The sequence below is a fragment of the Hyla sarda genome, chromosome 3 (genome assembly GCF_029499605.1).
Source record: "Hyla sarda isolate aHylSar1 chromosome 3, aHylSar1.hap1, whole genome shotgun sequence".
NCBI lineage: Eukaryota > Metazoa > Chordata > Amphibia > Anura > Hylidae > Hyla > Hyla sarda.
In genome coordinates this window covers 210,788,016-210,801,819 of record NC_079191.1, presented here as the reverse complement: position 1 = coordinate 210,801,819, position 13,804 = coordinate 210,788,016, and the positions used below count along the sequence as shown (strand labels likewise).

The 13,804-nt window shown below is 43.0% G+C and overlaps 1 protein-coding gene across 5 annotated transcripts in view; it reads right to left on the bottom strand.

Annotated features, from left to right (window-relative positions):
- The window catches only part of DOP1A (DOP1 leucine zipper like protein A), a 307,594-nt gene that overhangs the window by 15,188 nt on the left and 278,602 nt on the right, over positions 1–13,804 (bottom strand). For all 5 annotated transcript variants that reach the window (XM_056565964.1, XM_056565963.1, XM_056565968.1 and 2 more), the window contains 7 exons: positions 10,317–10,573; positions 7,806–9,771; positions 7,613–7,724; positions 4,255–4,437; positions 2,136–2,261; positions 1,335–1,469; positions 1,173–1,228 (listed from right to left, as the gene is read on the bottom strand). In XM_056565964.1, coding sequence (XP_056421939.1) covers positions 1,173–1,228; positions 1,335–1,469; positions 2,136–2,261; positions 4,255–4,437; positions 7,613–7,724; positions 7,806–9,771; positions 10,317–10,573 — 2,835 coding nt within the window. The remainder of the gene's footprint in view (positions 1–1,172; positions 1,229–1,334; positions 1,470–2,135; positions 2,262–4,254; positions 4,438–7,612; positions 7,725–7,805; positions 9,772–10,316; positions 10,574–13,804) is intronic.

Here is a 13,804-nt window from a genome sequence, read left to right as displayed (position 1 = left end):
ATGTTACTGCATAACTTCCAAACGACTGGAGATATTTCAATAATACTTGGTCACATGTTACTTATATGTCCACTTAAAATATAGGATAGTTAATTTAACCCTTAACTACCCCCATTTGTGAGGGTCGGGGTTTTTGTTTAAAGTCCCATGCAAATCAGTGGGAAATGTATGTTCCCACATAACTTCCGTACGGCTGGAGATATTTCAATACCTGGTACACATATTAGGGGTCGGGATATGAGGACCGGATGGGAGGTCGGGATAGGAGGTCGAGATAGGAGATCGAGATATGAGGACGGTATAGGAGGTCGGGACAGGAGGTCGAGATAGGAGGTCGAGATATGAGGACGGTATAGGAGGACAGGACATGAGGTCAGGATAGGAGGTCGGGATGGGAGGTCGGGATATGGGGTTGGGATATGACAATATATGAGGATGGGATATGAAGTCAAAAGCTTCCTCCTTTGTTTATTTTCCTCCCCAACAAGGATTAGGAAGGAAAAACCGGGCAACACCGGGTACTCAGCTAGTATATATATATATATATATATATATATATATATATATATATATATATAATATATATTTTTCTGTTGAATGTGAAATCTTACTCTAGGATAAAAAGTTTAGTAAAGATTTTTTTGACCCAGTATTCTGAGTGTGATAAATATTGGGCACTCCTATAAGATAGGGCTGTTTTTACCATTAGGCACCTGTGTGTATTACAAGCTGTAAATACAGCCCTGCTACAAGACACATTAAATAAGACACTGAGGGAGGGATTTATCAAAGGATTTAGACTGGCTTTTCCCATCTAAAACTGTAGCACAGAAAGTCGCAGTCTAAATACATGTGACTTTTTTGCGACTTTTGCTTTAGAGGATTTTTAGTCCATGATGCATTCTAGGTTATTTTAGATGGAAAAATGCATTGGTGCTGAATTTATCAATAGCGAATTAGGGGAAAATATGCTGAAATGTCAGACCATACTGGAGCAGGTTTAAATACAGTCTAAACCATAGATCCCGAAGTCTGTGCGCAGAATTTATCAAGAGCGTGTGACTTTTGATAAATTAGGCGCACAATAGACTGGCCATACAGTCTGTAGGTGGGTCTATATTGATGCGGGAAATAGACAACTTTGATAAATCTCCCCCTAGAGTAAATCTTACCTCTGTACATATGCATAAAAGAACTGTAACATGCAGACCTCAAGGGAAAGATGTTTCTAAAAAGAGAAATATAGAGGAAATCAATTAATGGTAAGACAAAACAATATAAAAAAAAAAAAACAATGAGTGTAATAGTATAGACATATCATATGAATAATATACCTTGTCTTTAGCTATAGCAGGAGGCTGTTTTAACACTTCCTTCACTGTCTGAATGACGGTCTCTGTCCTCATAACACTGATTGAACGAACCAGCTCCACAAGGAGAAGTTGCTCTTCACTTGCTACAGGAATAACCTAAGCACACGTGAAAAAATATAAAAGAAGTATATATGTACTATCTGCGCATGTAAGCAATACACAATGTAGAGTTATACAAAAAAGCAATAAAAAAAATGTGCTGGAATTGCACTTATTTAACCAAACAGTTTGCAGATCTTAAATAGGGCTAAATGCCCCCATACACATTAGAAAAAAGTTGGCCAAACCTCCCTGATTTCTGAGGGACCAGCTGCCTGTCTAATGCAATGTTCCCAAACATGTGGCTCTCCAGTGGTTGTTAAACAGCCACTGACTGTCTGAGCATGCTGGGAGCTGTAGTTTCACAGAAATGGGGCTGCTGGACTCATTCCCGACAGATAATAATCAGAAAGTTGAATTTCAACTGTCGATCCTTTTGTTCTTGGGAAGATAAGCTGCCACTATAGCTGTCTGACAGCAGCTTACCCTTCTTTCCACTTTCAGAATACATGAATGTTCGGCTAACCTGAATGTATATATGTATAGATGAAATCAGAAAAGATAGCTGCCAGCCCAGTGAATTTTATCCAACCTTAGGAATAAAATATCTCAAAAAATGTCCTAATACTTTATACTGGACACTCTGGTCCCTATTAGCAGATCACATTATTTTAAACCACGTAGTTACATTTCACACACATACTGGAAAATGTATATTTTCACCTTTGTACGAGCAGAGTTTTGGTTTCGTCTTCTTTCATTCCATACAAAAGCGATGGCTGCCATAAAATGAACCCCATGATTCATAGAAATAGGTCCTAGCAGCTCCAGGATTTGTTGTCTTAAGTTCTGTTGATTCAAATATCACAATCAAAATTCTAAAGAGTGTTCTAGTTCACACAACAAAATAAGGCCACAACTAACACAACCTGCCAGTTTATCTGGCTCCACACAGGAATATCAGACTATGACTTATATGTTTACAATCTGTATACATCGCTGTAAAATACACTGTATATAATAAAATTATCCCGGTGTCACAAAAGCCTGTAATATAGAGGGTTTAACTTAAAGTAGAAATTATTTTTATATAGAGTACTTCCAGTTTTCAACTGGATATGATTTATTTAAAATTGAAAAAATATATACTGTATATACTCGAGTATAAGCCGACCTGAATATAAGCCGAAGCCCCTAATTTCACCCCAAAAACCCAGGAAAATTTATTGACTCGACTATAAGCCTAGGGTGGGAAATACATCACCCCCCCCTGTCATCATCCAGACCCCCCCCGTCATTAACACCCTCATCATCATCACCGCCTGTCATCATCCCCCCCTCATCATCACCGCCTGTCATCATCCCCCCCATCATCACCGCCTGTCATCATCCCCCCCATCATCATTACCCTGTCATCATCCCCCCCTTCATCACCACCTGTCATCATCACCGCCTGTCATCATCCCCCTGTCATCATCCCACACCCCCCCTTCATCATCACCACCTGTCATCATCACCGCCTGTCATCATCCCCCTGTCATCATCCCACACTCCCCCTTCATCATCACCACCTGTCATCATCCCCCTGTCATCATCCCACACCCCCTTTCATCATCACCATCTGTCATAATCCCACAACCCCCCCCCATCCTTCATCATCACCGCCTGTCAATGTCTGAACAGTGGTTTTCAACCTGCATGCTGGGAGTTGTAGTTTTGAAACATCTGGAGGTCCGCAGGTTGAAGACCACTGAGGGCGGAGAGTTCACTCGAGTATAAGCTGAGGGGGGTGCTTTCAGCAAGGGGGTGCTTTATTCGTGCTGAAAAACTCGGCTTATACTCGAGTATATACGATAGAGAGATATATATATGTATATATATATATATATATATATTTATTTCCATGTAAAAATAAAAAAATAAAAACTTTTACAGTATAATTGAGCAAGATGCTTTTAAAATTCAGCTTATTTTTCCTACTGATGCCATATGGGTTCACTGTCTATTTACAGCACCTTATGCTGATTTACATTCTAAGATTCATATCTGCTTTGCTGACATACTTTCTGGCACCAACATAAATACCCTAAATACAATGCATCAGATAATATCATAGGATGCCAGATGCTGTATACATTGTGATATTGGCGAAAAGGTATGTGGGACATTTAGTGTAGGGTAGCCCATGACTTTAATGGATAAAACATAGTCTTAGTGTATATTCCTGAATGGAGGACACCAAAACATAATTTACTAGCCTTTAAGACTGACAAGAAAAAACACAAGGGTCCATTCTGGGAATAGAAAGTCTAGTAGACTATGTAGAGTCCATTACAATGAATAGGCTTGCCGCAGGTATGTCATGGTAGACGTCGACATACCTTTTTATTGATCTCTCAATGTTTGCAGGTTGTATCCCAAAAGAGTGATGTCATAAAGACTTACCTTCATAAGACTTTATTTAGTCCAAATAATTCCATTTCCAGGGGACAAGGGATTTAAAGGGGTACTCCGATGCTCAGTGTTTGGAACAAAATGTTCCGAATGCTTAGAGATGGCGTCGGGAGCTTGTGACGTCATAGCCCCGCCCCTCATTATGTCACACCCCGCCCCCTCAATGCAAGTCTATGGGAGGGGGCGTGACAGCCGTCACGCCCCCTCCCATAGACTTGCATTGAGGGGGCGAAGAGTGACGTCATGATGGGCGGGGCTATGACTTCACGAGCCCCCGACGCCGGCTATAAGCATTCGGAACATTTTGTTCCAAACTCTGAGCAGCGAAGTACCCCTTTAATATATATTCAAATGTCAGTCATAACATGAAGTCCATTTGCTCTATTACCTTAGTGGAGCCAAGGTTGATAGTAGTGACTGAGGCGGCCGCTGCTGCAAAGTTCTTCTCAGAAGAATCAGCTTGATGCAAAATACTCCAAAGCAGAGTGACCGATGACATTATTAAATGAAATATAGAAAGGATTCCACTGCGTGCTTCAAGCAAATGTTTCTGATCTACATTGACCATAAGCTGCAAATGTAGGAGATAAAATGGGAACACTTGTTTATAGACTATTAGAGGGAAAAGGGTTAACAAGAAACTGGGCTGATATGTATATATATATATATATATATATGACAAAATGTCGGCAGGAAGCAAACAGTCTTGGAGTGAAGATATTCATCCTTGGCTGCAGGTTCAATGCAGACCTATATGTATCCATGGTTACAGACTACAAACACATTTGTGCGGTCTGATCCTGCAGTCATGAATTGCTACTTTAATCTTTCCCTCATGCACCTGGGTATAGGAATTTACGACAAAAAAGGTGAATTTATTAAGAATATTTGAAAAATAACTCATTTTTATTTTAGTTTACATGCACTGGAGCAATAAAATGGCTGAAGATTTGATGTAGAATGAGCATCTAATAACTATTAAAGTGTCCCTAATATTTTCACAAACGTCCTGTCCTGTCAGAAGTTTGTATCAGTCTGGGGTATAGATCGGTTGTCAGCTCTCTGTAGGGGGTGGCACACATGGATTTAGCTACATGTAGAAAAGTCAAGGTCTCAGCACTCACCACGTTCAACTAGAAACATTTCTTATTCATGTTTTACATATAAATCAGTGCTTCTCAATTATTTTCTGTCATGCCCCCCTAGGAAGAAGAAAACATTTTGCGCGACTGTAAATAGTATCATTTGTCTATAAAATTGTTATAAGTACATCTCTGCATAACACTGTATCCTTATTAACGTATATGAGGCTCTGTACACTGACAACAAGCGGGGCTCTGTACACTGACAACAAGCGGGGCTCTGTACACTGACAACAAGCGGGGCTCTGTACACTGACAACAAGCGGGGCTCTGTACACTGACAACAAGCGGGGCTCTGTACACTGACAACAAGCGGGGCTCTGTACACTGACAACAAGCGGGGCTCTGTACACTGACAACAAGCGGGGCTCTGTACACTGACAACAAGCGGGGCTCTGCACACTGACAACAAGCGGGGCTCTGCACACTGACAACAAGCGGGGCTCTGCACACTGACAACAAGCGGGGCTCTGCACACTGACAACAAGCGGGGCTCTGTACACTGACAACAAGCGGGGCTCTGTACACTGACAACAAGCGGGGCTCTGTACACTGACAACAAGCGGGGCTTTGTAAACTGACAACAAGCAGGGCTCTATACACTGACAACAAGCAGGGCTCTTTACATGGAGGACAAGCAGGGATCTGTACCTGAGGACAAGCAGGCCCTGTAGGAGAGAGAGCAGAGCGGCGGGCGCACTGCTCAGTGGCACAGTGAACTCCGACATGGTGGGCTGCTGCGCTTAGACGTGATGTCACGTCACCCCGGTGACGTGACCTCACGTCTGATCGTAGCAGCGCGCCACGCCGGAGTTCAAAGTGCCTCTCCCAGGCAGCCACACTGACAACCCAGGGACGTAAGTAAGATCCAGCCGTAGAGTTGCTAGGCAACCGACGCCGTGTGGGACGCAGCTTGCGAGTGAGTCGGGCCCCCCTTTACGGAGCCTCGTGCCACCCCCTGGGGGGCGCCACTATTTGAGAAGCACTGATATAAGGGTATATAGGTCACATTTCGGCACTTCCTCAGCTGTCTCAGGCAAGGTGTTTCCTAAATGTGTCTTGTATACCCTTTAGGGTGCGTTCACACGCTAGTAGAAGCAGCGGGTTTCCCGCTGCAGGAAACCCACTGTGAGTTACGCTACCATTCATTTGAATGGGTCCGCGGACAGTCCGCAAATCTGACACTATTGCGGACTGTCTGTGGACCAATTTAAATCAATGGTAGTGTAACTCCTAGCAGGATTCCCGTTGCTAGTAATAGTGTGTGAATGCACCCTTATATGTGAAATTTCAATAAACAAAGTTACTTGCAGCACTAGTGGTTGGATGCTGAGACCTTTACAATCACTAGAATGGATGGGCAGAAGCATGTGGCTCGGTGCCCCTTCATCTCCGCTCTATGCAGCCAAAGAGAGTGGTGTACATATTTCTGGAAATTCCATAAACTTGTAATTCCTTATATTGCTTGCTTTAGCTACTTAAATTGTGCAGAGCAGAGATAAATTTTTCCCCTTTATTCTAGCAGTGGGGGGCTCACAAACTTTTAATGTCACTATGACAAATCAGAAGTTTGTTGAAATGAGTACACTTTAAAGGGGTACTCCGCCTATCTAAAGGATAGGTGATAAGATGTGTGATCACAGGGGTCTCGCCGCTGGGACCCCCACGATCGCTGTGCAGCACCCAGCGTTCATTATGAATGCTGGGTGCGGGCGGCTGGGGTGGTGATCTCACGGCCACGCCCCCTCATGAAGTCACACCACACCCCCCTCAGTGCAAGTCTATGGGAGGGGGCGTGGCGGTTGCCACTCCCCCTCCCATAGACTTGCACTGAGGTGGTGTGGTGTGGCATCACGAGGGGCGTGGCCATGACATCACAACCCCCTGCCGCCGCTCCAAGCGTTCGGAACAAAATGTTCTGAATGCTGGGTCAGTGGAGTACCCCTTTAATGAGTTTTTCCTCATGAAGACCATCTAGTCCAAATGCCCTATTAGGCATAAAGACATGACTGCTCAGAACCCAATACTGTGAGCTATAATTGAGAGGTCCACTGTACAAGCATCTCTCATTCTGGCAGACTAGAGTTTTCTTTGTACTATAACATCGTGGAGAAATGCCTGGCTGGCCCCAGCTACCATCCAGAAGGGGTCACCTCTGACTTTGGAATATTTCCTTTTGTATCTATAAAACAAAAGTAGCTGTGCAGAAGAATGCTACATACACAACTTCTTTAAAAGGTGTTTTCCCAGCTCGGTACTTTTTTCCCAGCTCCTCTGGCCTGTTTGCAGCAGCAGAGGTACTAGGAAAGGAAGAAGGCAGCAATTTGACATTACATAAACAGCTCGCAGGGCTATGTAGTTTGCACAACTCCAATTAAAGTCAATGGGAGTAACACATATTCTGTAACTTCCCTGCTCCGCCCACTTGTGGCTTTTCCGACCACTTGTGGTTGCTGCAGACAGGTCGAAGAAGCGGGGTGGAGAAACCACTTTAAGTTAAAACAATAAATAAAGTCACATGTGTAACATATATTCTTTACCTGGCCCTAATTATAGTGAATATACTTATGGAGTGTTCCAAGGAATCCTTGATGTTCATTTTACCTGGTGGTACTGCGCAGAAGGGTCAAGCAGGCAGTAGTGAATAATAGTGGTAATGCCTTCCAACAGAGTAAGTATCATATCCGGTGGGATGAATGATGCCATCCAAAGAGGCCTGAAAAGAATACATAAAGTTGAACACTTATACCTTCCACCTTTAACACAGACATGAACCTGGCAGCTCTTGCACACCTACCTGTTGTCAGATAATCCGGTTTCATACTTGTATTGTTGAATTAAGTTATCAAGGTTTCTGCAAAGCTGTAAAGTCACTGAAACTACGACTCTCTGCAACACCTTCCCCATGTATGGCAAGGTGGATGTTATGAGTCCAATCCATTGCGGGTGCATCTTACATGCATAGTGCTGGTGTAGAGCCCTGATCACTGCACACAGGAACATTCCCTGGCATGTGATAGGCTGTGAGTGCATATATTGTAAGGAGGTCATAGGCTGCTGAGGGTTTATGTGGTCCAGATCAGTTATTACAAAATCAAAGCCTGCCTCATTGTCTTCAGGAACAGTCAGGACACGATGCTCCAGGACAATAAGACCTTGAAGGACCTTTAATAATTGAGACTGTAGCGTACTGCCATTGTCCAATTCATCTTCCGAAAAATTGATGAGATTGTCTTCAGAAAAGCCTTCTTCGATGGCCATTATGTTCTTCTCGGCCATGCGCTCGCTATGCCACTTCTGAGCACTGAATATTGACGATAGTAAGCAGTGGAGGATCACTTTCTGAACCTTGCATTTGGATAACATATCTGAGATAAAGCTGGCAAAGCCCTTGGCAGAGCTCTCAATGACCTTTGCCAACTCTGTAAACAGCAGGGTCAAAATTTCGACACTCATCATCTGCATGTTGCGGTTGCCCATAAGATCTTGCTGTGAGACTTTCACATGAGTAGGGTAATGGCTTCTCATGAAATACAAACATAAAGAAATAAGAATCTCTATATACATGGAGCTTCGGAAATTGTGGTTGGAGTCTAGAGGAATGTTGCTATAAAAGTCTTTCCCCATCACAGATATCCGATGCCTTGCTAAAAGATTTTGGAGTAAAGATAGCTGAGGAGTGTATGCATTATTCACACTGGTGGTGGATATAGCACTAACAAATACAGTTGGGCAGGTTTTCAGCATGGCTTTTATAGCGGATAAAGTATATAATGTCCTTGAGGAGTCATATAACTGGAGGTACAAGAGCACATGCTGGTAAAGAGGGTGGATGTTAAAATGGGGGGATTTGTGGATGCTGGGAGATCCCACGTCACTTTCAATTTCGGAGATTTCACCCTCTCCGCAGCTGTACCAATTCTCCAAATCTAATCCATCACTAAAAAAGACATTTGTCTGCTTCAACTTCTCACTTTGTGCTTTTTTCTTGTCTTCATCTTTCCTTCTGGGCATTTTTACTTTAGGTTTTGTCCCGGTTGTCTTGCTGCCCCTTTCTTTACCAATTTGGTCCTTTTCTGCAATTTTACCTTTAAAGTTAAACTGAATGCTGCTGTGACTCCGTTTTCGGTGTTCTCCCCGCCCCATGCTGGAGCTAAATTCTAGAGGCATTTGCTGAGCCATAATGGATGGAGAAGATAAGTTTCTGGTTATGGCGTTTGCCAAGCTTTCAATGCCTGCCTCTGCTGACACAGACAGGAAATTAGACGGATCCCTGACCGAGAGGTTATTTTCATTCCCTTGAGGTACTTCCTCCTCAATATTGGGAGCTTCAGCTACTACAGAGGTGCATGTATTTATTCTATCACATGTATCTATCGGTTCGGCATCTGAGTCATTTGATTCAGGATCTTCTTCCACATTTCTAAGAACATTGTAAATTAAGTCAGAAAGAACCTGCTGAACTATGTCCTCGACAGAGTCCTCTCTAGAGTTTGGACAGTTTTCCTGAGCAGTTAAACTCTCAGCATCCACCTCATCTCCAACTGAAGACTGTGAACAACCAGAATCTGAGCTTTGCAGGATTTCTATCTGCTGATCGGGAAGCTCAAAGTCAGATATTCCCATTGGGATAGTCTCACTGCTTGTGCTCAGGAGGGAAAGTCGGTCACTCAAAGGGTTCACTGTAAGGCTGAAGTTCTCCATCTCATCCATGAGAACCTGTTTAGACGTGATCCCAGAACATAGCCGTGTGCTGGGAAAAGCTGCAAGAATGTTCAAAAACACTTCTATTAACAATGCTATATCATCTGCCTTGAACTACTTTTATTATTATTATTAGAGCTTACATTATTCCCCCCTGGGACAATTATTATAAATTTACAGGATATTAAATAAATGTCTGTTAGATGTGTGTCCCACCATACCTAAACTAAGATCAATGACCCCCTAGCCCTGTCTGCCCTGCTTGCGGTAGCCAGAGGTTGTTGGGAAGGGGAAAACATAAATAGGATGTTTTAGGCAGCTTTCCCTTTGACTTTAATAGGAGTTAGGAAAGCAGTACAGAACGGTCCTGTGAGGTGTTCTCTGCTTCCCAAACACCTCCAGCCATCACAAACAGGCCCTATTGCCTTGATCTTGAGGTGAGACCTGCATCTATTAGACATCAATGGTATGTCCGGTAGATATGCCATAAAAGTCCCTGATGGAAATTGAATGTATTAAACAGATACTATTAACACTAGCAGAAAACTTAATGTATAGAAGACTGCACATTAAACAGATATAACCACTAGCATGTCATACACACCATCATTATTGAGAGATGCCTTGCTGAAGGCTTTCCTGCTTTCTTCCATATGTCGAATTGATTTACTCCAATGTCTTTCAGCCTGGACTCGCTGCACAGACACACGCTGGGTTTTAGGATGAAGAAGGAGGAGTAAGAGTGGTTCCAGGACTCTAGCAATATCATGTCTCTGTAGTACTTGATGTAACCAGGCCTGACCCACAGAAGATGTGCAGCCATCTAGGCTATTCAGGCTGTCCAACATAATAAACAGTGACCTGCAATGGACAAAAAGTAATCAGAATGCATCACAGGTAATGTAGGAGAGTAATGTGACAGTGAAGATCTAAGGTCTGTATTGGAAGTGATAAATTGCTTTGGCAATCTAGAAATTTTTAAAAGACACTGTGTTTGGTCTTTGTAAATATTGCACACAAATAGGCATATGACACAATTAACCTCTTTACCAAAATACAGCTGACACTTTCAGGGATAATTTCACCAAAACAATTTCTGTTTTTTAAACCCCAATAATCAGTTATCTTTTGACAAAATAAGAATGCTTAAAATTGCCATAATCTGACCCTATAAATGTTTTATTTTCCATATACAGTCATGGCTGTAAATGTGGGCATCCCTGAAATTTTTCTAGAAAATGAAGTATTTCTCACAGAAAAGGATTGCAGTAACACATCTCCAAAAATGGGCTGAACAAAATTATTGGCACCCTTCCAAAATTGTAGAAAAATAAGATTGTTTCAAGCATGTGATGCTTCTTTAAGCTCACCAGGGGCAAGTAACAGGTGTGGGCAATATATAAATCCCACCTGAAAGCAGATAAAAAGGAGAGAAGTTCACTTAGTCTTTGCATTGTGTGTCTGTGTGTGCCACACTAAGCATGGACAACAGAAAGAGGAGAAGAAAACTGTCTGAGGACTTGAGAACCAAAATCATGGAAAATATCAACAATCTCAAGGATACAAGTCCATCTCCAGAGATCTAAATTTGCCTTTGTCCACAGTGCGTAACATTATCAAGAAGTTTGCAACCCATGGCACTGTAGCTAATCTCCCTGGGCGTGGACGGAAGAGAAAAATTGATGAAAGGTGTCAACGCAGGATAGTTTGGATGGTGGATAAGCAGCCCCAAACAAGTTCCAAAGATATTCAAGCTGTCCTGCAGGCTCAGGGAGCATCAGTGTCAGCGCGAACTATCCGTCAACATTAAAATGAAATAGAGACATAAAAAAACAAGACTACATTTTGCCAAAATGAACTTGAGTAAGCCAAAATCCTTCTGGGAAAACGTCTTGTGGACAGATGAGACCAAGATAGAGATTTTTGGTAAAGCACATCATTCTACTATTTACCAAAACCGGAATGAGGCCCACAAAGAAAAGAACACAGGGGGGACACGTATCATTGCATTTACACCAGTTTTCACGTCTACAATTTTTTTTTTTGCATTTGTGCTACGTTTTTTTTTTTTGTGGATGCTTTTCCAAAGTTGTCACCTGTTTGGTGTAACGTACACCAGATTATGCAGTGGACTGGTATGTATCAATTGCGCAAAAGGGGTACTCCGCCCCTAGACATCTTATCCCCTATCCCAAGGATAGGGGATAAGATGTCAGATCGCCGGGGTCCCGCTGCTGGGGACCCCAGGGATCGCTGCTGCAGCACCACGCTATCATTACTGTGCAGAGCGAGTTCGCTCTGCACGTAATGACGGGCAATACAGGGGCCGGAGCATCGTTACGTCACGGCTCCGCCCCTCGTGACATCACGGCCCGCCCCGTCAATACAAGTCTATGGGAGGGGGGCAAGGCGGTCGTCACGCCCCCTGCCATAGACTTGCATTAAGGGGACGGGCCATGATTTCACGAGGGGCGGAGCCATGACGTCACGCTGCTCCGGCCCCTGTATCACCCATGATTTCGCACAGAGCGAACTCGCTCTGTGCAGTAATGATGGCGGGGTGCCGCAGCGGCGATCCCCAGGGTCCCCAGCAGCGGGACCGTGGCGATCTAACATCTTATCCCCTATCCTTTGGATAGGGGATAAGATGCCAGGGGCGGAGTACCCCTTTAAGGACTTTTGCTTTTTCCTCCTTACCTTTAAAAAAATCATAATTCTTTCAATTTTGCAACTAAAAATCTCTATGATGGCTTATTTTTTGCGCCACCAATTCTACTTTGTAATGACATAATTTTACCCAAAAATCTATGGCGAAATGGAAAAAAAATTCATTGTGCGAGAAAACTGAAGAAAAAACGCAATTTTGTAACTTTTGGGGGCTTCCGTTTCTACGCAGTACATTTTTCGCGAACAATGACACCTTTTCTTTATTCTGTAGGTCCATACGGTTAAAATGATACCCTACTTATATAGGTTTGATTTTGTTGTACTTCTGGAAAAAATCATAACTACATGCAGGAAAATGTATACGTTTAAAATTGTCATCTTCTGACCCCTATAACTTTTAATTTTACACATATGGGGCGGTATGAGGGCTAATTTTTTGCGGTACCATTTTTGTATTGATCAGACTTTTTGTTCGCTTTTTATAAAATTTTTTAATGGTATAAAAAGTGACCAAAAATATGCTATTTCGGACTTTTGAATTTTTTTTCGTGTAAGCCATTGACCATGCAGTTTAATTAACAATATATTTTTATAGTTCGGACATTTCCGCACACGGCCATACCACATATGTTTATTTTTATTTACACTTTTTTTTTTTATGGGAAAAGAGGGGTGATTCAAACTTTTGTTAGGGAAGGGGTTAAATGATCTTTATTACCTTTTTTGTTGCAATGTTATAGCCCCCATAGGGGGCTATACCACTGCACACGTTGATCTTTTACATTGATCATTGTTATCCCATAGGATAACATTGATCAATGATTCTGCCGCTTGACTGCTCATGCCTGGAACTCAGGCACTGAGCAGTCATTCGGCAATCGGACACACATGAGGAAGGTAGGGGCCCTCCTTGTGTGTTCAAGCTGTGCAGGACACCGCGATTTCACCGCGGCAGTCCCGAAAAGCCGACTGAGCTAGCCGGGATATTTTTTTACTTTTACTTAAGACATGGCGATCAACTTTGAACGCCACGTTTAAAGGGTTAATAGCGCGCGGCACTGCGATCAGTGCCATGCGCTATTAGCAACAGGTCCCAGCTGTTGTTAGAGGCCAGATACGACCCGCTATGACGCAGGGCCTGGCTTCGTGTTATAGAAAGGAAGCAGACTCAGGGAGTACAGGTAAGCCCTGAGTCCTTAAGCGGTTAAGACTGCTAGCAGGGACGCTTGGAAAGTGTCAGACGCTGGGGGATGCAGGAGCCAGCCCTAAACACTGCGGTATTACAACTACTCCCATCATGGGACAGAGTCTGTCTTATGATGGGAGTAGTTTTAGTACCGCAGTGCTGAGGGACACTATTGGGAGTGTTAAGAGTACTACTCACATCATGGGCAGACTCTGTCAATGATGGGAGTTGTAGTCCAG